This window comes from Sebastes fasciatus, chromosome 3 (genome assembly GCF_043250625.1).
Source record: "Sebastes fasciatus isolate fSebFas1 chromosome 3, fSebFas1.pri, whole genome shotgun sequence".
In the NCBI taxonomy this organism is placed as follows: Eukaryota; Metazoa; Chordata; class Actinopteri; order Perciformes; family Sebastidae; genus Sebastes; species Sebastes fasciatus.
In genome coordinates this window covers 17,528,509-17,551,237 of record NC_133797.1, presented here as the reverse complement: position 1 = coordinate 17,551,237, position 22,729 = coordinate 17,528,509, and the positions used below count along the sequence as shown (strand labels likewise).

Genomic DNA, 22,729 nt, shown 5'->3' with positions numbered 1-22,729 from the left:
GAATGTTTTAATGTTTGTTTTTCACTGCAAAGAGCTGCTAAACTGTTTTTCGTTGTTTTCAATGACAATGACAATAAAGTATCTAAGTAAGTATCTATCTATTTAATAAGATACAGTTTTCACTCTGTTCATCTCAGAGTTTTCATTCACATATCTTGAGGTGACAGGGCAAGGGACCCCTTTGAAAATAGCCATGAGAGTTCGGGTCGGGAACACTTTGGCCGCGACTACGGCGATGGTCCATCTCGAGCGCGACTCTGCGCAACCCGACGGAAAAAAAACTGGTAAATGGAAACGCAAATCATCGCTGCATGGTTTGACTTGGCGCTGCAAAAAATGCCAAAGGAAAAGCCCTAAATGATAACCATAAAGGCGATTAAGGATATTATTGCCTTAATGGCAATAAAAACATTTTTACAAAACTGAGGGGTTTGATGTTATGATAAGATTAAGGATGATAACAATACTAAATACATATTTATGTCACTTGTCTAGTGACATGTTTATTTTCATTATTATATTTATAAAATAATTTGCCTGTGACAAAAATTTCTGAGTATGCAAGTGTGTTTGGGAATGTGCCCTAGAGCTACAGTTGACTCCAGTGACCTGGTGTGCTCGGTTCTGCTATCATGCCTGTATGGGTGCCAACCATGTGTTCTAACTCAGCCTTAATGACTCTATGCAACTAATTAGCAGATTGATCTGCATATTCCTGATGAGTGGCAGGCCAACTGGCTTAGCCTGTATGTGCATAGGGGAAACTGAGAGGCCAAAAAGGGAAAATCAACTAAAAGCCCTAAACTTAAAAGTAAAGATGACTTACTATAAAGTATGACTTATTGAGGATGAATTCTAAATAGGTTTTCAGGTAGAAGTGCATTCTGGGGAGGCTTTATTTAACAATGAGCTGAATATTCCATCATTACCGTCCATCTGTATGTGAGCACCAGAGGAGAGAAACTGCAGTGTGCTTTGTGTGAAGGAGTACAGGGGGAAGATGACATGGCGACACTGACAAATGACTGAGATTTGCCGCAGATGTTCTCTCTGGTCCAGTTAGACGCCCGTCTGCCGCAGGTTCACAAGACACATGAATGCCCTCTGTTTGTGTGGGAAGCTCTATGTTGTGACACTGTTGTTAATGTTCCACAAGACAGGCCTGAAAGATAAAAAGCAGAGAACACGAGGCGAAGAAAGACGTGCCCGCTGTCTACCTCATCTCGGCAGCTGGTTGGCGGCCGTGACCTGACCTGTGCATCGCACCCTGTAACTGCTCTGCAAACATAAGAGTGCAATGCAGATGGAGGGGAGGAGGGCATACAGTGAGAGGGAAATGAGGGGAGAGGCCCGAATCTAAACAGAGTCTGTATGCAAGCAAGAGTAAAACTGTTAGTTACTGAGGGGTCAGTGTCACTGGCTGTGGAGCAAAGAAGAAACATTTCATCTACATCCTCCCTCCTCCACCCTCTCTCTCTCTCCATCTCCCAGAGAGAGGGGTCACTGTCATCAATGGGCTTCTTTATGATTGCAGCAGCGTGTCATGTGTGCGTCTGGAGCTCTCAAAGCTGAACTTGTTCAGGTTGCCGGGCGAATAGGAATGTTGTATACACACAAGCACAGGACAAGACACGTACATAGAGAGACATACGTCGAAGTGTAAACACATGGGTGCACACGTAACACAAAGCAAATGTACTCCATCTCAAAAAAAAATCTATCAAAAGGAGTACAAAAATTCAAAAGACCCAAGATACACTGCCAAATACATGACTAATGTAAGAGGCGGTAACCTGAGAATACACAACTACGATGAACCCACGCCAAATACTGAGTGCGCCAACGAAGACGCCGCCGTGTTAAGGCGGTAAAACCAACAAAATGTGTGAGGGGATGCCCAGCTCGCAGTGGCACAGATATCACTCACAGAAATGCCCCTGAAGAGGGCCCATGAGGTAGCCATACCCCAGGTGGAATGAGCCGAAAGTCTCTCCGGAGGCTGCAATCAACGACTTTTATAAGAATAAATGATCAACAAAATGATCCACTACCCAGAGTGACTACACCGGAGAGATAGAGGCTTTTGTCCATGAGAAGATGTCCAAGATACAAAGAGTATCCTGTCCAGATAGTGCAACATTTGTACATAGCTTGTACAGAAAAGACAGAATTAAGCCATCTATCGCTCTCCTTGGCAAAAGGCAAAAACACTGAGCAGTTCCATGATAACATAACTGTCATCTTCCTCTAACTGAACAGAGAGGTAAACTCTGAATTGGGGTATTCCACCATGTCCCCCCCGCAAGAGCTGGTTGAAGCCACCTTATCCCTGTGCTTTACCGTGGTGTTGGAAAGGCAAGAATCTGCTTTTGAGTCCAATGACACTTGAAAGAAACGCTCAAGAATTTTAATGTTACGCTCACACTACAAGCGACAAATGCAACAAAATGTCCAGCGTGTCCAGATACATTGTCGGCGAGTCGCCGTTGAAGTGTTGCTCAAGTGCTCGTTGCCGTGGTTATGTTGTTAAATAGCACTGAGAACTGGCTAACAACCTTTTGTGATGGAACTCAACAGAGTGAAATGAAAACACATGATTGGTTGACGCTTCACCGCGTCATTGGAGCGCTGAAAAAAGAGACCAGCTCAACTTTATTTGTAGCGCGTCACGCCTGTCACACAGCGACAAGTGTCTGGCGTCAGAACGCTACATCCTTAACCTTGCCATCACCAGCATTCCCCTGAGAGGGTGCTGTGATAGCCATAGTAGCTAATGAAAAACGTTGACGGCTAGCAGTAGATACGAACACTCAATCTCACCTTGACTTATTAGCTTGTCAGTTAAAGCGGTATGCAACGGGCATAAGTCGACCACAGCGCGACAACCACAACCTGAAAAAAGGAATATTTTCTCTATGAAGAGAAATGCATCTCCCGGCACCAGATAATGCACGTTCGGAGACTACCTGTTGGTGAACAGTTAAGTGGAAAACCCAGAAGTCAGGACAGCTGATGAACTCAAGTGATCTTCATGGGAAAGAAAACAGTGGCGGCAGTTATAAAGAGAGGCGGCCGCTTAGGAACTGCATAGGTTTGATTCAAAGTTGAACTCCATCATGCTCATAGTGGACCACTGAAATAAAGTAAAATGATTTGTTAAATAAATTTAATTACATTTTTAAGGGCAAAATTCCAGATAGTTTTGAATTGAAATAAATATGAATAAACGTAACTTTTATAAATCATTGGTGAGTTAATTTACTTTTATTGTTTTTTCTTTTTTAAATCAGGCTTTCACAATTCAAAGAAAACGTTTTCTTCACTCAGATCCTGAGAACATCAGTTTAACACTTAGCCTACTGTATCGTAGCAAATTGCGAGTCGTGTACCACTGTGAACTGCTCGTCGCCTCAGCCAATAAACACATTTCACTTTAGGTGTTTACTGAATGAGCTGCAAATTGTGTCCTAGGTGGTAGCAGTGGGGCTGCACAGAAGGCTCATTTCATCAGCTTTTGACCTTGCAGACTGGTATTATTGTTTAAATGGAGTGTAATGAAGCATAACAGGTTTATGGTTTCTTTGGAGAATCATCATATTTGAACGTTAAGCAGCCAACAGCAACTACTCAAAATGCTCAAGTTTTCAATAACAGTGAGGTTTAACATGGCATGATGTTTACTTACCTAAAGCTAATGACCTTAACTATTACAACTTGTTTTACTTCTGTGCCTCATGGCTGGTGGCTGGTTGAGTGAAGAATGTTAATCCCTTCCTACAGTAGCAGTCTTATACAGATGACTGCTTTGTAATCATCACTTGGGGAATAAAATAGAAAGAGTTCAAATTGAAACAGAACTGTGAAAACTGAATTTACTGTAAAATTTATTTTAGGGCGCTTTCACCGTTGGCTAGTCCGAATCAGAGTGAAATTGATACTTTTGGTTAGTTTTCCATTTAGTCTGGTTCAGTTTCAAAGTGCACAAATGAAAGTGGACCAAATAAAAAGAGCTGCCACTTCAATGCAAGGAATCAGACTGTGAAATATTAATGGTGTTTTTTCACTTTGACTCGGCACTGATCTACTGTGTTATCTCGAATGACGTCACTATTTTTGTGGACTTTATTTAGCGTATTCTGTGTGTTCTCTTCGGCCCAGATGTCAGGCAAACATCAGACTTCTACAGAAGTTCAGGTCAGTCCTCTCCCACTCATGTTAAACTGTCATTTACCTGTGTCCATCTAGACAAATGGTCGCACAGGCAACCTGCATTTTGCTTCACTTCCTGCAATTGGGTCGGATTATGTTCTCCCTGCAATCAAACCAGACTAAGATTCGCTTGGAAACGGTCCGAGACCGCTTTTTCCAGTCGAACACTAGTGTGGTTGTTTCGGTCCGCACCAGAGTATGATTACTGCATTCACAACTCCCATACAAGCCGCTCCAGAGTTTGATTAAACAGACTAAATGTTGCCTTGTGAAAGCACCCTTAAACATGAATTCAATTTAATTACTCTACTCTACTGTATTTTTCATTTGATATTGTATTGTACAAATTGTATTACTGAATAAAATAAAACAAGTATTGATTTGAACTGATATTCAACAAATACATATTTTAGTTTAATGGTTCCTTGAGAGCAGGATATAGTAAGATTTGCAATTTTGATTCAATCTCTTTGGACTTGTCTCTTTTGGCCAAGCAGTTGTTACATGATCATGCACCAGTATTCAAATTGTATTTGAAAATGTATGTATGCAATAGATATGTGTGTGTGGGGTCAGGGGCAAAAATAACCACAGTCTCACATCAAGTGAAGCTCAAGCCTGTCAAGCTGGGACAGGGACACTATACTTATGGACTTGTTTTGTTATCTGTGTTAGCTGCGGGCTTCATGTAAAGGGAGGAGGGTCCTATCAATACAGATTTTTCCACCCAGAAGGTATTTAAAGGTGTTGAAATGGTTAAAAATGCTGACTTCTAATAAAGTGACCTTACTGTAGGTCACCTTAGTAAACAGACATTTTTGATAGATTCATTTAAATTTGGTTTTCTATTGAAAAGGACAACACATGCACACTGTGTTAAACACACCGATTTACACTTTTATAAACCAGATTATGATTCATGTTTTTATTCAGCGTAATAAGGTATTAAAAATGCATTGTGTGAAAAATGCATCACAGGCCCACTCTAATTTAAAGTATTGGCACAAGAATCCAAATAATTAATAGTAGGTGCATAACAACAGACTATTGCGTGTGTGTGCATGTGCATGTGTGGGTGCGTCCTAGGGCAAACATCACAGAGCCTCCAGAAAAGGGAAGCCCATCAAATGATGTCAATACCGTTTATTTATTTTGTACAAAATAATGACCTTACATGTATAAAATGCCTGAACAGAAGCACTTCCATTGAAGCCATAATGAGGACAGCTGTATAAATCAAACAATGTGTCTTCAGGCCAGCTTTAGAGTGAGTGAGGCCATCTAGAAACTGCCAAACTTATGAGTGGAATACTGAGAAGATCAAAAGCTTCTTTCTTGTTCATAATGTACTGTTGAAGCGGTAAATTAGCCAGTGCCTGAGCCCAAGGCATGCGTGAAACCTGCAGCACACGCCGGCCTGGTCACAGTAGGAGGGGCATCTGTGTGTGTGTGTGTTGGGGAGTTCAGGACAAAGGTTGGCAGAAGCAGGGTCTGATGAATCACATGATTCTCAACAGACCATTTCCTTCATATCCCTTCTCTATGGCTTTGATCTAATCTGAGCAAAGTGGTAATGTGGGCATGTTAGCTGCTCACCCACGTGCTGTCTATGACATAATTGGCAGCAGTGTGTGCTAACCTACCTGCTGTCCTCTGACGGAGCTGGAGGATCTCTGTTGAAGGGTCTTATCCTCTGCCCTGGGATCTGAGCCTCGGGTGGGGGCCCAGTCAGAACCAGGGCTAGACCTCTGAGCTGCAGCATCAACCTGCTCTGACACCGCTGCCTGTAAGAAGAGAGAGACGGTGCATGTGTGTTTGTGAGTGAGAAAGACCGGCCTATAGGTGCAGAGAACAACAAAAACAAATTGTGAATCCAAAGTTAAGGCATATGTTATTTTGTGACGGACATACAAGAAATGTAGTATCATTGCCTACAATACACTTCGAACCTGCATGTGAGTGTTTGTGTGTATGACTTTACAGTAATTTGACACTCGGATTATTGTAAATATGTTCAACATGTGTCATATTCAAAAGGACGATGAAGAAAAAGGAACTAATGATCCATAATCTGTGACATGTAATACGATCTTGAAAAATATACTGTATCTTTTTTTTAGTTTTTTCAACTCAGTTTAAAATTGCATACCAGCCTCAGCTTAATCAAAACAGTATATAAGCAAATTAATAAATATTGCTATAACAGGTTCTGAGCCAATGTTTACTGTCCAACAGTTTTTTTTTTGGCCATTATTAGAAAACCAAAAACATAAAACAATTAAAATGTGAGACAAACAAACGTTTATGAGCAATTACACTAAACAGCCATTCAGTCACTTTCTGGATCACACTGTACTGGTAAATGAAGTAGTTATTAATATTACTAAACTCTACATACTATTGATAGTTAAGAGAAAGGATAAGTAAAAAAAATCTTTTTATTTTCTACACTCCTATTATCTAACTAAAAAGCAAAGAATCTGTCTTTCTTTCTGTATGTCCTTCTCATATCTCGAGAACCGCTCATCTGATCTACTTCACACTTGGCGGGTGTATTGCTCAGGATCCCATGGAGTGCAGTGCAATTTGGAGATATGACACGTTCAATAATAATAAACTTTAAACAAACAAACGAACAGCACTTCGTCGTTACAGTTGTTAAATTATTCCTCAGTCAGCTTGAACTAACGTTACATTTCATTTTCAATTAATGAAAGTAGCGTTGTGTGATTTCCGTCATGTGGTGCATTCAGTGCGTGCCAGGCAGACGGCCGTGGTAGTGCTGCTTTTTTCCCCCATAATCTAATATTGATTTTCATATTTTAATATCTGTCTTTTTTTACTATTTGATTTTAGAATATTCATTGACAGCCCTACTGGATGCTGGATATACTAACGTTACAAGCGAACTTCACTTCCCTGGAGTCAACAAGCACCGTGCGGTTCCTGACAACGCTGCAAGCAGCAATACTGGGAGGCTACCGGGAGCCAGGCAATGAATCAGCCTGTTCCGAACGGGCACTCCACTAGTTATTACAAGTTACAGTACACAGGGAGAAATCTATAGGAGAGGTGGAAATATCAGTTTAAGCATTGACACCGACAGTCATCTCAATGAACCATAATGCAATGTTGTCATAAGCACATGGTGTGTTGAGTAAGAGACAAGCCCACAATCAGATCACAGTCATGCTCAAGTTTTTTCACAAACTAGTGGGCGACCAAGCAGCCTGTATTTCAACTTTTCATTGAATCAACAGCAGTTGACAAAATGAAATCAAGGAAATGTAGAAAATCCCAAGTTGACAGAGTTTCAAGTAGACAAACCCTTGCATACTGGATGACATTTTCATATGCCGAAGTCAATAACCAGATGTGTCATGTGGCAGCGGGACAGGTATGTACCACCTCCAACATTGTGGTGTGTGTGCTATCATGGCCCATCTATTTATCAGTGTCTATTAGCCAGTCTAGCAGCATCTGCACACCTCAGCACACAGCAGGGAATACCAAAACAAACTGAAGGGGACAAGGATAAAGCAGAGGACCCACCCATGGATGCACACACATCCACTAATGCATACACTCACACCTGTGCAGTCCTATAATGCTACAGAGTATCACTATAAGTATTGATTTTATAACGTCACTTAAATGTGAAATTCTATCTTACGACAGAGAATTAGGGCCACATTGAGGGAAAAAAAAGAAATCTGAGATTTCGAGGAATAAAGTCATAATATTATAAAGTAGTAATTTTACGTGTTATTTTAGAGGGGAAATAGAGCAGCGTGCCGCATGTGTGAAAATGAGGAATGTGGAGCATCTTGTGAAGTCATACTTTAGTATAAGTTTCACAAATAATGAAATACTTAATCTTTTGGCACATCAGCACCACATTATCATCAGTATCAGGACCTTGAAAAGATTGTGCAAGAAACTGCGTTTATTCCGAAGAAGGAACCACACGGAACTGGGGGAAATTGACTCTTTTGTGGAGGAGGAAATTATGTTTTTTTCTCGTAAAGTTATGACTTTATTTTCGTAATATTACGACTTTTATTTCTTGAAATAGTAGGACTTTATTCTTATTAAATTGTAAATTCTTTCTTGTAATATTATGACTTTATACTCAAAATTTCTGTTTTTTTCCCCCTCAATGTGGCCCTAATACTCTGTCGTACTATCTTCACACTTTTGCTGATGGTTTTAAGGGACAGGATACAGACACATGTATACACTTTGTATAAGCTTAGTTGATACCCGAGTCCTTTCTTGAAGTTAACACTCACTCACATAACCTCTTGACTCCATCACCTTACTGCATAAATTATCACCTTTCTTTTCTTAAGTCCTTAATAAAAAAGTGTGAAACACTAAAAAACAGCCTCACCTGCTGCTATCAACAACACGTCTATTGAAGGCATCAAATTAAAGCCTTTCGACAAAACAGAGGCATTCACAACTGTGTGTTACTGAGAGGACAGGTAACGAAGAAAACCGCACAGGATGTCATCACCTTTTTTCCAACAAGTCCTGATTGCATTATCAGAAAGCTGGCATCTGGGCGTGACCTTGTTAACTGCCAGGGTAATCAACTTTAACCAAAGGGGAGGAGAGGGGATGATAAATTATTAGTGAGGAAGATTTTGTTCATGTTTTATTAAATTGGCCTGTCAAAGGGGGTTGGTCAAATTATCTGGGGCCTCGTTTATTGGAGGCCGGCCATATTGGCGCATCTGTTACAATTATTTATAATTTCCAGGCAGTCAGGAGGACGGACTGGGTTTTTCGGCATCAGCCACATAAAGCAATTTAGAAATTAACTGATGCGGGAGTGTCTGAGTTTTTTTTCCTCTCAAAAATCTCTCTCATCCCCATCCTGGTTTTCATCCAGAAAAAAACTGTGAAACTGTGAGACAGTAAAGGAGCAAAAGGGAAAGAATAAACATATTACAAGCAGCTTAGTGAAAGCAATGGACAGGGAGAGAGCATGAGATTGAAAGAGAAGAAGAGAGCATGCAGGTGCAGTGGAAAAAAAAGAGCAAGAGATTGTGGGGAGGCTGAGGGAGGGAGGGAGGGAGGGAAAAAAAAAGAGAAAAGCCGGTCTTGGTAATTACTGAACACGATTAGGTTCTTGGGGGAACTTGTCTGGCACTCGCGGCCCTCGCTGCTGAGGATGCGGCAGGCAGGACCATATGGAGGGAGGCTTGTGATTGTGCTCCCTGAAGCTCGTGACCCGTCTGCTGCCGAGCCCTTGAGCTGAATGTGAAATGAGACTTGCCAGGCCTAATGTTCTACACATGCACCATTTATGCCACAAAACAAATCTGATCACTGTTAATTATGGAGCAGCTATAATCAGGAGGGGCCCCCGCCACACACACAGACACAAACACACACACACACACGACTACATACATACACAAATACACACATCTGTGGAGCGACAGCATTTGTGAGTGATTGGCTAGGCTTCAGAAGTGAGGGCTAGAAGGTGCGTGCCCCCCCTCCCCCATCAGGCCAGGTGTACTTTGTATTCAAGATGGTGATTCTTCAAAGAATGTGTGTGTGCATATATGTATGAGCGTGGTAGTGCAGTGAGGAGGGACTTCATAGAAGGACAGCACACAGTGAGTAGGATGTAAGGTGTGTGTGTTTGTATGTTGTTGTGTGTACGTACACAGCCGTGAGTCCTCCCACACAGCCGGTTTGACCCGAGTGTATGTGCCTGAACGAGCGAGTGCATGTATCTGCAGCGGCACATGGCTGTGCTTCATTAATGAGGCGAGCTGTGCTACACAGAGGTTCTCGTCTAATGAGAGCAGTTGAGCTGGTAAAACACACCACTGGAGTCCATGTCATTAGTATGTCTCTGGCCCTGGACATGGCCCAGCTCCAAACACACCCGCTCATACACAAACTCATGTTGACAACACTGATAAAACTGATAACACACTCAGCATACATAGATGAGTGGTTGACGGAAAAAAATAGCAAGTCATGAAACATTTATCAGACTATAATTCTTAAGCATTATTTGAATTTATAACCTTTACGCAGTGTTTTAATATGGAGAGGATGACTGATGTGTCTGAAGAGAAAAGGCATATGTAAATACAAGCAGCAGGTTGCACTAAATTTTTAACATACTCCTAGGGAGGTCCTGACAGTTAAGCTAAAGGAGTGCCGTTCCAGATGGGGAAAAAACTGAAGAGCAGCCAGAGTCAAAACAAGACCCATGTGAAAGACAATTCAAAAATATCTGACTTATATAAGCTTCCCATCACAGAGAAGACTAAATGTACCCTCTATCCTTATACTGCTCTGTACTGTACTGTATTAGAGCTGCAACGATTAATTGACTAATCAATTAATCAACTATTATGATAATGGATTTATTGGTTAACAGAAATTTAAAGAAAAAAATTCTCTGATTCCAGCTTCTTTAATGTGAATATTTTCTGGTTTCTTTACTCCTCTATGACAGTAAACTGAATATCGTTGAGTTGTGTAAGAAACAAGACATTTGAGGACGTCATCTTGGGCTTTGGGAAACACTGATCGTCATTTTTTTCACCATTTTCTGTCATTTTATAGACCGAACAACTAATCGATTAATCGAGAAAATGATCAACAGATTAATCGACAATGAAAATAATCGTTAGTTGCAGCCCTACTGTACTGTATACATAAGCTTACATTAAAAAAAAACCTTCTGGCTGACTCCTTTCTGTTTGTTGAGCTCTTGGTTGAATTATATGGTATCTTTGCAGCATTCTGGTTTCATCGCTTTTCACTCCATGGTTGCTATTAATGATGATGATGATCAAAAGAAACGCTTCACCTAAGCCAAACGTGACCCGGCAAAATGGTGGGTGTATTTATGAGCACATGTGTGTGTAACTAGCACTTTAATTATACATCTAAAAGCATTTAGATTGGCCAACGTAAATAACAAGCCAGAAGGAGATGTTAAAAAAAAAAACATCATGCACCATGTTGGCTTCTTTCAATTTATTAAAAAACAAGAAGAAAAAAAAGCCTGGTCACCTTGACAGATGTTGTTTCTTTGCTTTCAGTCTATAAAACCCATGAGTTACTTGTGTGTTAAAATGTTACACACAACGTGCTAAAACGTAAGAGGGAAAATGTGAATGTAGGTGCAGGTGCACAATTCCTCTATTCTTTACAGAAAGCCGTAGGAAATGGGGTCTCTCGGCCATAATGAGAGGTCATATCTACGATAATTAGTGTATTTAATAGTGTGAAAAGAGCCCGCATGCATAAAACCAGGACTCTTAAACTAAAGCAGCTAAATGGAATTCAGCCATCATTCATTTTATTTTTAACACCTGTGCTTTTCCTACTGTGATATGTCAAAATGTTCTCTGTGAAAAAGGCCTATTGTACATGAAAAAAGTTTCAGTAAACATTTAAAAGACACACTTATATTCATATGAAACTTTTCTGGAGTGAATGAACATGCCTAATTTTCCCTTTCCAATGCTGATGAGAGAATAACCAGTGCCTTGAATGACTGCCCACACAATTAACAACTTACCACTCATTTACTGTGGTGCAGGTTCCAGAAAGCCTGAGGTCTGCTACGGGTTCTAATGTTGGTCTTTAATCACCGCACAGCTCTGACAATAGCCAAACACTAGACCACTATAAACATTTTAAATGTGTCCACTAATGAGGACTTGCTTCCCTGCCTCTAGATTGTGATGGTGACCACCCAACCTGGCAACCCAAACCTCCCCAACCTGGCAGTTTATTGAGACTGCATCTCATTGTGCGTGGGGGTCACCCAGGTGCCTGATGATCGGCCAGGCCCTACAGCTAGAAGATCGGGGCATGAGGCCATTTCCAGTCTGACATTATGGAGATATCGCACTGTTTTCAGTACACACACGCACACACACGCACACGCATGCATGCACACGCACAAACACAAACACAAAAATCTGAACACTTCTGAAAATACAATGCAAGTAGTGCTGAAACAATGGGTCGATTTGTTGACTGACCAACAACCGTTTTGATTATTAATTGTTTAAGATTTTTATGAAGTTAAAACACCAAACTGGTTCAAGTCTTTCCAATATGACGATTTGCTTCTTTTCTTTGTTTTAAATTACTTCAAACTGAATATTTTTGCTCCGGCAAACTGTGATGGCCATTTTTTTTTTTTTACACTAAATGACAAATTGTAAAAACAATCAACAGATTGACCATAAAAATGACCTTTAGTTAAAGGGTAACTTCGCTATTTTTCAACTTAGATCCTACTTTCCCATCTTCTTTTTTTCTAAATGACTAATAGCGACAACAATTTCTGTAATTGGTCCAGTATTGAGGCAGAGCGCTGTCGACGGCTGCCGCTTGCGGGCTGCAATGTAATCCTATCTGGGCAAGCTGGCACCACCATTTACGTCCACTAAAAGTGCTTTTTTTTTCAATGACAGGCTCTGATTGTTATTATAAGCGTCTGACATTATGGAAAGAGTCTCGCTCAAGAAGAGGTTTCTGAAATCTCGCAAGTTGACATGTGAAACGCGAGTGCCAGCCGGGCAGAGTTTGTAACACGTAGCTTAGTGATATCTTAAAGATTTTCGATGTCATGGCTCAATATTTAGATGATTTGGACAATGTGGATGAGGTATTTGAATTCGATGGCCGCCCATATTTATTTGAGCCAGAGTATACGGATATTCAGATTTCACGGTGAGACTTCTCCTTCAGCAGTACAATAACAGACTAGATCAAGCGAAAGGAAAAGAAAAAGGTTTTATTTCTCTGTAGGGTCCTTTCCATGATGTAGTCAGACACTTATAATAACAATCTGAGCCTGTCAGTAGCAAAAACAAGCACTTTCAGTGAACATAACGTTACATTGATGTTGCTCACTTGCCCTCGTAGTTTGTTACCCGACTGCCGGTCACAACATTACTGCTGTGGACCAATTTCAGAAAAATCTTTCTGTCACTTAGACACAAAAACATGAGAAAATAGGGTCCAGGTTGAAAAATACCTAAGTTACCCTTTAAGATCTAGGTACGAGAATATTTTTTCTATGTGGAGCTGAAACATTACCGTGTTAAAAAAATAAAAGAAACAATCATTATTTAACCTGGAGTGCTGACCCTGTAGGTTAACGTATATAGGAGGAAACAGTATCCAAAAAACATAGCATGACTCACATTAACTGACAGCAAGCAGAGCTGTTTGGTTACTCTGGACATTGTTCATGTTTAAGCCTTTGTAAAGTCTTGTTAAGCTTCCTGCAAAGAGTTAACTTGACATAAGACAGAAGAGAACAGACAGTCAATCTCGGTGCACAGCATGGAAGTATAACACACAATGGGTGTTATTCCTCTCACCCACCCTCCTCCTTTATTCCCGCTCCCGCTCCCCCCACCCCCAAAAAACCCCACCGCGGGAGGGGTGTTCAAAGCCGTCGCTCTGGTCCATATTCAAATGAGCGCTGCATCTCCCCCCTGTGCTCCCGTTGCGATCAGCACTTTGATCACCTCCAATGGTAACTTCCACCAAAACATTTAAAATTAAAATCAAATCTGCCTTAACAACCCGAGCATTAGAATTTAACAGGTGTTCGGGAGGAAGTTGTTACAGAATTCGCGATTATGTGCTCGGATACACACACCTTTAGTCAAACACGCGCCTACGCAGACACACATACGCGCAACCTGTCAGTGAAATTACAGAGTGGGAAACAGAAAGCCCTCCTGACTGAGTGCTATACCTTGGGATACCTGATCTGTTCACTTTGATGTCAGTGGGTAAGAAAGTTAAAGAAACAAATCAGCCAGACAGCAGCTACATGAGTTCAGTAAACAAAAGTTCATATTAATTCTTAGCATAGGTTATTATACACACGGTGTTTTTGTAATTACATCTGGAAGTAAATGTGTGATGAGTGTTTTTCATTCTGACCTGGGTGAGGAAGAGACATGAGGTGGAGTGCATGTTCATTGTGATAAAATAAACATATATATACTCACATACATACTGTTCATACATGCATGCGTAAACACACTACACACACACACACACACACACACACACAGCTCTAACTGCATCTTCTCTAAATGTAGTATTAATTACTGGGGGAACACTGCAGTACTGTATTTAATTACTGACTAAATGATCCATTTATATTTCACCGCTGGTTAAATTAACAGGGTTAAGTGAGACAGGGCGATTGTAACTCACTTAACATTTGAGCTGATATCTTTTAACTTCCAGTCTGGGGGCAGCCCTGTCAGAAAATATCAACCAATCAAATTAAACAATTACCGTCTGTGGAGGCACAGAAATTACTCTACTGCTGCAAAAATATTATCTTCCGCGGCGTCAGCTACAGAGTTGTTTCATCTGCGATAAGATGTAGTTTATACTGAAGTGAACGTCATAGCACGAAACAGATAGAGACGCTCATTATAACAACGAGTGCAGAGCCCTACAATGTTGATGGAACGAGGTTGTGTGGCTGAAGAGTACAAGATACCTGTTACTATTCCAGTCTTTGACACTGTGTGGTCCAAGAAACACCTATCACCATATCATTAGGAGTTGTTAAAGCCCACTTAAAGTGTGGCTGCAGCATTAACTTAGTTTATACTAGAGCCTCTATTGCCTTGGGGGGTGACAGTTCAAAGGTAGTGAGCTAGAGCCAAACCCCTGCTGACTGACAGATGTAGAACTGTAACTCCAACATCACCTTCAAAAACATAACTGGGCTCCAATTAAATCACCTCTCTCCACCTCTTATCTATCTTTGCTATCTGACGGGGAGTGTGTTAAAAGGACATCCAGGTACTTGGGTGGGAGGATAGAAAGAAGATAGATAAGTAAGTAAGTCAGAGAGTGTGTGTGTGTGTGTGTGTGTGTGTGTGTGTCTGTCTAGGACAGAGAGCTGGAGAAGATCAGATAGCTGACATGAAAGACGCTGGTGCTAAGAGAGAGATGGATGGATCAAGGGTGAACTAGAGTGATATTAAGAGAGTGATTCTCAGTTAAAGACCACCGCCACAGGCCATGGTGGGGCTTGTCAGTCATTACTGTGCTTTTCTAATCCACTGCTGTCTCTGTACCTTAGGACAATTAGACACTAGCTACAGACAGGTGATTGGAGTATCATAATACAGTATAATGTGTTTTACATGTAAGAAAAAACATAGACACATTATGCAGGGGATCATAAGCATACATATTTTGTTGTACTTACCCACATAAATGCATAATGCCTGTATACAGTATATATAAAGTTCAACAACTTAAAGTAGCATCATAGAAAACCACTCTTTAGCCTGGAGGTGCTTACCTTAAAGTTGGTTTGTCTGTTTGGTGAGGAGTGTTGTTGCTGTTGCAGTTGCATCTGTTCCTGCTGCTGCTGCTGCTGCTGCTGCTGCTGTTGTTGTTGTAGCTGGGCCTGGAGTTGCAGGATGTGTTGGTCTTTCTGAGCCAGCAGATCGCTGAGCTTCTGGTGCCTCTGACGGAGGTTGGCCTCACTAGACACGAGGGTCTGGTAGCACTGACTCAACTCCGTGTACAGCTGTCAACAAACACAAATAGGACAAAGGGGTTGGAAAAGCAGGGCAGGAGGGGAGGTGAAGAGGGAACGGGTCACGTCAAACAGAGATGGGACGTCACTCATGAGATTGGGTGACATGAAGACTGACATATTGTTTTCATATGGGGATGTTTTCTTATTTCTAGGGCTGCTAACGCTTAGTTGATTAGTCGACTAATCGCTTGTCTTGGTCTTAGTCGACAAAGATTTCTTTTGTCAATTAATCATTTAGTTTTTATGCTTTTTTCATGCTGAATGACTTATTTCCAAGAAACTTATGACCACATCTCAGACAAACAAGATTTAAAGTTGTGCTTTTATGTGATTCTTCGTGGAGAAACTCAGTTTTACAGATCTGTCAATTAAATCAACTAATCGTTAAGTCCACAAAATCGTATGAGTGTTGGGGCTGTTCACATGCCACGTTTTTAACGCCCTCAAATCCATTGCTGTCAATGTAGACGCGTGGCAGGCGCCATCAAACGCGAAACCGACGCCGTCGCGATGCACAAGCGTTCCCAAGCACCTATTTTTCAGGACGCAACGGCTGCGCCCTGAGATGAAAATAGTTAAACTTTTGGAACGCTGCAGCACGCACCGCATGCCATGTGACGAGGAACAAAGCAAGAAACGAGCAGTTAAGCTACTGTGAGGGATTTACGGTGCTGGAAATCCATTTATTTTTGTTTTGACTGAGTTTAGTTTTGTCAGTGAGGCTTACTGCAAAATGAACGCAACTTTATCATCATCGTCGTCACAGCGCACAGGTTTTGGTTGCTTAGTAACAGCAGGCGCGACAGGAGTGCAACCTCCCAAGTACCTTGGATAAAAGGATGAAAGCGGCGCGATTTGCACACGTTTTAGACGCTACATGTGAACGGCCCCTTAGTCGAATAAGAATTTCTTTGGTCAAGGACAGCCCTACTTATTTCCATAGTAATAGGAAATATATATGCTAAGATCATTTAAGTAAGAACAAAAAGGAAAATGGAAGGATAAAAAGACGGCAAAAAGAAGATGATAATATGAAGTGAGACTAAAAATGTTCCTTAAAATTCATGTTTTATGACTCATAACTGCCCCAAATGTCTCCCTGTCCCCCGTCCCAGTGTAGTGCTGTGTATGGCACAGTGGTACAGTCATCAGACGGAGGGGTGGTAGGTTGAGAACCCATTCACAGTAACAGGATACGGTTCTTTTCTGGCACTAGTCAAATAATTGTAGGTTACAGCTAGCTTGGAAATAAATCACCACAGCGGGTGAGGCCGGAGTGGAGTGCAACAAAGTGGTTATAATAATTATGAGTTTGAGGTTTGGCAAGTGTGTGTGTGCATTTGTGTACCCTCTGATAGGAGGTGGTGTCAGCAGTATGTGCCTCTTCCTGGTTCCTCAGGACTCTCTGAGTGTCCAGGTTGAGTCCTTCCAGTTGCTTCATCAGATTGCTCTGCTCTGCTGCATGCGCTGTACTCTGTCTGTACAGGGTCTGCACCTCTGCAAACTCACAACTATGCACACAACACACACGCACACACAAGCAACATGTTATACAAATTCATACTGTACATGCACTGTGATGTTAAAGTAAAAACATTGTTTATCAATACACCATAGAGCATTTACTGCCATTCATTTCTTCATTAATACTCTGAAATGATATGTCCAGGTTTAAGACATAAAAACATAGAGAACTCCTATCAAAAAGGTGTGAAAAGGTAAGACTACTGAAAATATTATTGCTTTTCTTAAGGCCTTTACACACCGGGGACGTGACGAATAAACAACATGAAAATTTGAAATACTCGCCTATTCACGTTCTGTGTAAAAGTATTCATGACAAAAACAATAGTTCAAAACATTTTTAGGGCTGTCAATCGATTAAAATATTTAATCACGATTAATCGCATTATTATCCATAATTAATCGTGATTAATTGCAAATTAATCGCACATTATTTTATCTGTTCAAAATGTACCTTAAAGGGAGATTTGCCAAGTATTTAATACTCTTATCAACATGGGAGTGGGCAACTGTGTTTGCTTTATGCAAATCTACGTATATATTTATTATTGGAAATCAATTAACAACACATAACAATGACAAATATTGTCCAGAAACCCTCACAGGTACTGCATTTAGAAGAAAAAAAAGCTCAAATCTTAACATGGCAAACTGCAGCCCAACAGGCAACAACAGCTGTCAGTGTGTCAGTGTGCTGACTTGACTATGACTTGCCCCAAACTGCATGTGATTATCATAAAGTGGGCATGTCTGTAAAGGGGAGACTCGTGGGTACCCATAGAACCCATTTTCATTCACATATCTTGAGGTCAGAGGTCAAGGGACCCCTTTGAAAATGGCCATGCCAGTTTTTCCTCGCCAAAATTTAGCGTAAGTTTTGAGTGTTATTTAACCTCCTTTGTGACAGCTGGGCCTGTTACAACCTAAAAATCGCAAGTTGCGTTAAAGAAATTAGTGACGTTAAAACAAATTTGTATTAATATATTATTATCGCGGTAACTTTGACAGCCCTAAAAAATATATTGACGTGTGAATAATTAATCGCATGAAAAACGCCCCCAGTGTGTGAAGACCTTTAGATTTTATTATTAAATCAAAGGTGTGAAAATGTGTTAAAAAGTGTAAAATGTGATATAGATGTAATTCACTTATACAAATAATCATATTTGCGATATTAGGGTGAACCCAGGACAATGACAAGTTTATTAAATCTTTCTTTAGTCAACAATGCCTACACATTGCCCTCAACATAGCAATATCAGCATTAAAGTTGATTTCTGATATTTGTTTTGTGTCCCATGGAATTACCGGAAAGTGCTCCAATAACGCATGAGGATATCTATATTCATCTAGCTGAAACCTAGAGAACGGTCTCTAGTCCTGATGTGACTGACATGTCAGAGTGCCTCTGGCATTAAAACAGAAAAGTAGTTAAAAAAAGGTTGAGATTACCACTAAGGCTCCTACGGTTCTCACAGTTTTTATCATATCGACTAAAGCTTAGCCAAAGCCTGCCCTGTTTCCCTTTTCTCCTTCTTTTAAAGCACATCCACTATGCAGGGCTTATCAAGTGGCTTTAGGTGAGCCAGAGTGGAAGGAATCTGTGTCACCCCGAAGCCTCCCAGCGTAGAGAGCAATATACCATGTGAAGTAATGTATACGCATATGTCTGCACAGGACAGATGTATACCTCCTTCAACTAATGAAATTACCCATAAATACAACCAATTCAGGTGTGGTTGTTACAAGAAAACAAGACACCAAGTTGGAAGGGCTCACCGAAGTTGATTGAGTTGCCCCTCTTTTGCTGCCACCTCCCTCTCTGTGGAAGAAAGCTGAGCTGATAGACTGCTACTGTGGCTCTGCAACCTGGACAACTCCTGCCAAGCATGGTGTAGCTCCTCCTCCAACTCCTGGTGGAGAAGAGTAACAACAGTTTATTTCTATTTCAGGTAACATAGAGCCCTATGTGTTTGCAGTGATTTGAAGACAGACTAGTGAGGTTACTGCTCACGCTGCACTGGAATCAGAAAGGTTTCATTTCACAATGTGACAAAGTGTAAATGTTGGATATCAACAACCCTTATCTGATACTGTCCACACTGCTGTTGTCCATCTGATGGAACAGATACTCTGCAGCTGTCTACACTAGCTGTGTAACAGCTCACATTTCTGTCACAATTTAAGCTTGAAATGCAACCTAAAGCATCTTTTAGGGCTCCATATCTATTTACTTCCAATTTACACATGTAACTACACTGATTGCGTATTGGACTGTAAGCACTGTCAAAACACTCTGTGTCTGAACAGATCCAGTGGACTGGAGACACAGACGTAGGACTACAACTGCTGCTTTATGCTGTGCAGCAGGTGTAGACAAGGTGTTAGTGACAGCTTTTTCTTAATAAGAAGAAACCATTAGAGCAGGGCAGGGTGCACGGCATCAAAGGTCCCCAAACCTTGACAGATTAAATGTAATTAAAAAGCATTTCACGGGGCCCGAATTAACCATATGCAAAATTAATTAGTCTTCGGCAATTACAAGAAAGGACATGAAAAGATGCCATAATACTTGTGTGTATGACTGCATAAAAAGCAGTCGTGTTTGTTTGGTGTCTATACATCGGAGGACAAAATAACAGAAACATCTTACAGCAGAGTATGGTTCGCTGCAGGAGAATGTGTTATTGTCAAGTAGGTTCTTTCTTAAAGCTGCAGTCAGTAACTTTGAGCAAATATGATAAAAAGTTATTTTAATAAAACTGTCACTATATCCTGACAGTAGTGCATGAGACAGATAATCTGTGAAAAATATCATATTCCTCTGTGTCCCCCTAGTGCTGCTAATAGCATTTGCAAGATTTCAACATGCGCATAAGAAAACAACCAATCAGAGCCGAGCAGTCTCTAGAGCAGCTGTCAATCACTGCTCGGGAAACTCGTGAACTCCGATCAATCTGTCAAACTAGGCAGCGCTGATCAAATATGAATTAATATTCTGTTACTGTAACGCCTATTTCTCACCTCAAATGTTTTCAGAAACATATTTTAGTGTACTGTTTAGCTGTAAAATGAGAATGTTTGCTCTTGCCGGTGGGCGGTGCTTGGGTTTGACTCGATTGTGGCTGCTGAGTCGCAAACTTTCTCATTTTACAGCTAAACAGTACACTACAAGATGTTTCTGAAAACATTTGAGGCGAGAAATAGGCATTACAGAAACATAATCTTGATTGATATTTTATCAGCGCTGCCTAGCTTGACCGTTTGATCGGAGTTCATGAGCAGTGATTGACAGCTGCGTTAGAGACTGCTTGATTGGTTGTTTTCCTTCTGGCGCGGTGAAGTCTTGCAAATGCCATTAGGAGCACTAGGAGGACACAGAGGGACATGATTTTTGCCACATTTGCCACATATTACCCATCAACTTTTTATCATATTTGCTCAATGTTACCAACTGCAGCTTTAAGTGTTTAAATAAGTGAACATAATAAGGAGGATCAGTAAATTTGTATTAGCTTTATGGCTATCCCATGATGTTTCTTTAACTGGGTCCACCTCCTGTAGGTGTACATGCTCTGGATTAAATTGTAAATTCCTGGACAAATCTTTGCTATGTAAAACAAATTGGCATGATGTATCCACCGCACACCCCATGTTCTCCATCTCCATCTCTCAAATCAATGTATGATACAAAAAAATGAGGAACAGGTGGAGTGTCTTAGGCTGTGATGGATGTGCATAGACTAGTTGCTGGGCTCCATCCTGTCCAAGTGTAATTACTCTGCAGCCCTGACTTATTCAAGACTTCCTGTTTGACTAGCGTAGCAATATGTTCATCATAACGATTAGTCTGTAAGGAAAGGGGGAGAATGTGAAGCTCTTCTGCTGCTGCTGCTACGTCCTGAGACTCTAGTATTGGCAGGCAGCTGATTTCTGTAAGGGGATGGCAAAAGGCAGCTGAAATGAAAACTCCTCAGGACTTTGATTGTGATTTGATTGGTTGAATGTTTAAAAAGCAACACTGTCTAATCACTGTATTTCTCGTGTCAACAGAGATGGGAAGTATTGATTGATACCAATGACTGGAGCAATGGACATAAATTCTGAAAATTACGTGCTTGCATTTGGGGTAAATTAATGACTCACAACTACAAACTCTTGCACCCACACAAGCAAATGACTTCAAAAAGTTCCTTTCAGTTGTGGTGAGCTGATTTAATTTTTTACCCTAACCAAGGTAGCTATGTCTCCCCCATATTCAATCATAATTTTTCCTTTCTTTGAATATAGTCCCTGCATATTTAAATTGTATGCTTTACAACAGAGATATTTTTATATTCACATGCTGAGGAAGAAAGGGTATGAGGGATCACAGAGTTCAAGGTATGCAGAAGAAAGGGAAAGCTAGAGGACGGGGCCCTTCCTGTACAACTTTGTGTGTATGTGTTTGTGTCTGAATGGACTTGTCCCCGTGTTCATACCTTGACTCTGTCCCGGGCAGCATCCCTCCGGTCTTGTTGGCTGTTGGCCTGCCTCTCTTTCTCCTCCAGGTCAGCTCGCAGGGCGGCCCAGCGGGAGGTTAATCCCTTATTCTCCTCCTTTAGAGCCTGCACCACCTGCCGCTCCTCCTCCTCTCTCCTCCTACACTCCGTCTTCATTTCCTGGATAAGAGAGGTGTGTGTGTGTGTGTATAAGGAGGAGAGTGGGGGGTCACGAGGGCCAAATAAACAACGACGACGGAAAGGAGAGAAATGGAAAAAGGTAACGATTCAAACTGAGAAAAATGAAAAAAGAAAGATGTGAGAAGTACAAAAAGAGAAGCAACCCATGGGGTTGAGGCTGAAATGAATATGTAAACAGTGGAGCGGCTTTGCTGCGGGAGCCCCCTGCATGGGCCGCTGATTGGCCAAGGTCACCTGTGCTGTATGACTGGGCCCACGCGGCCAGATGTTGGCTGGTGTGGGCCGAGCCGTGCCGCAAGAGCTGGGCTCATGCAGGTACAGGGGCCAGTGTGTCGGCTTTAATGACAGGCTCCTAATGAGAATGGTGCTTGCTGCAAGACCCATTAGACTCAACCTAGGTCTCCTTTGATGCTGTCCCCCACAATTTCTCGCCATGAGACCTCACCAAGACTGTGTAAGGACCATTCCTTTATCAATTAATCATAGCCAGGTCCCAACTAAGCATAATTAGGGAGAAGCCACACCATCACAAGCACACTTTTCACTTTCCCCCACTGAAGCAGTCATTAAGTATTTATCTGCAAGTTAACAACCTGCTTTCCTTTCTCTCTCACGCACACACACACACTTTCCAGCTGTTAAGTATTCTCTGTTGTCAGTAGCAAGAAAGAAAGCTAAAAGCAAGAAAGGGTGAGGCAGAGTGAGGGCGAAAAGCGAGAGG

At 41.3% G+C, this 22,729-nt stretch overlaps 1 protein-coding gene across 3 annotated transcripts in view; it reads right to left on the bottom strand.

The window, feature by feature from the left end:
* The window catches only part of cntln (centlein, centrosomal protein), a 110,388-nt gene that overhangs the window by 71,735 nt on the left and 15,924 nt on the right, over nt 1-22,729 (bottom strand). For all 3 annotated transcript variants that reach the window (XM_074629344.1, XM_074629343.1, XM_074629345.1), the window contains exons 6-10: nt 21,808-21,987; nt 19,106-19,239; nt 17,151-17,313; nt 15,560-15,790; nt 5,853-5,993 (exon numbers count right to left, since the gene is read on the bottom strand). In XM_074629344.1, the coding sequence (XP_074485445.1) occupies nt 5,853-5,993; nt 15,560-15,790; nt 17,151-17,313; nt 19,106-19,239; nt 21,808-21,987 (849 nt within the window). The remainder of the gene's footprint in view (nt 1-5,852; nt 5,994-15,559; nt 15,791-17,150; nt 17,314-19,105; nt 19,240-21,807; nt 21,988-22,729) is intronic.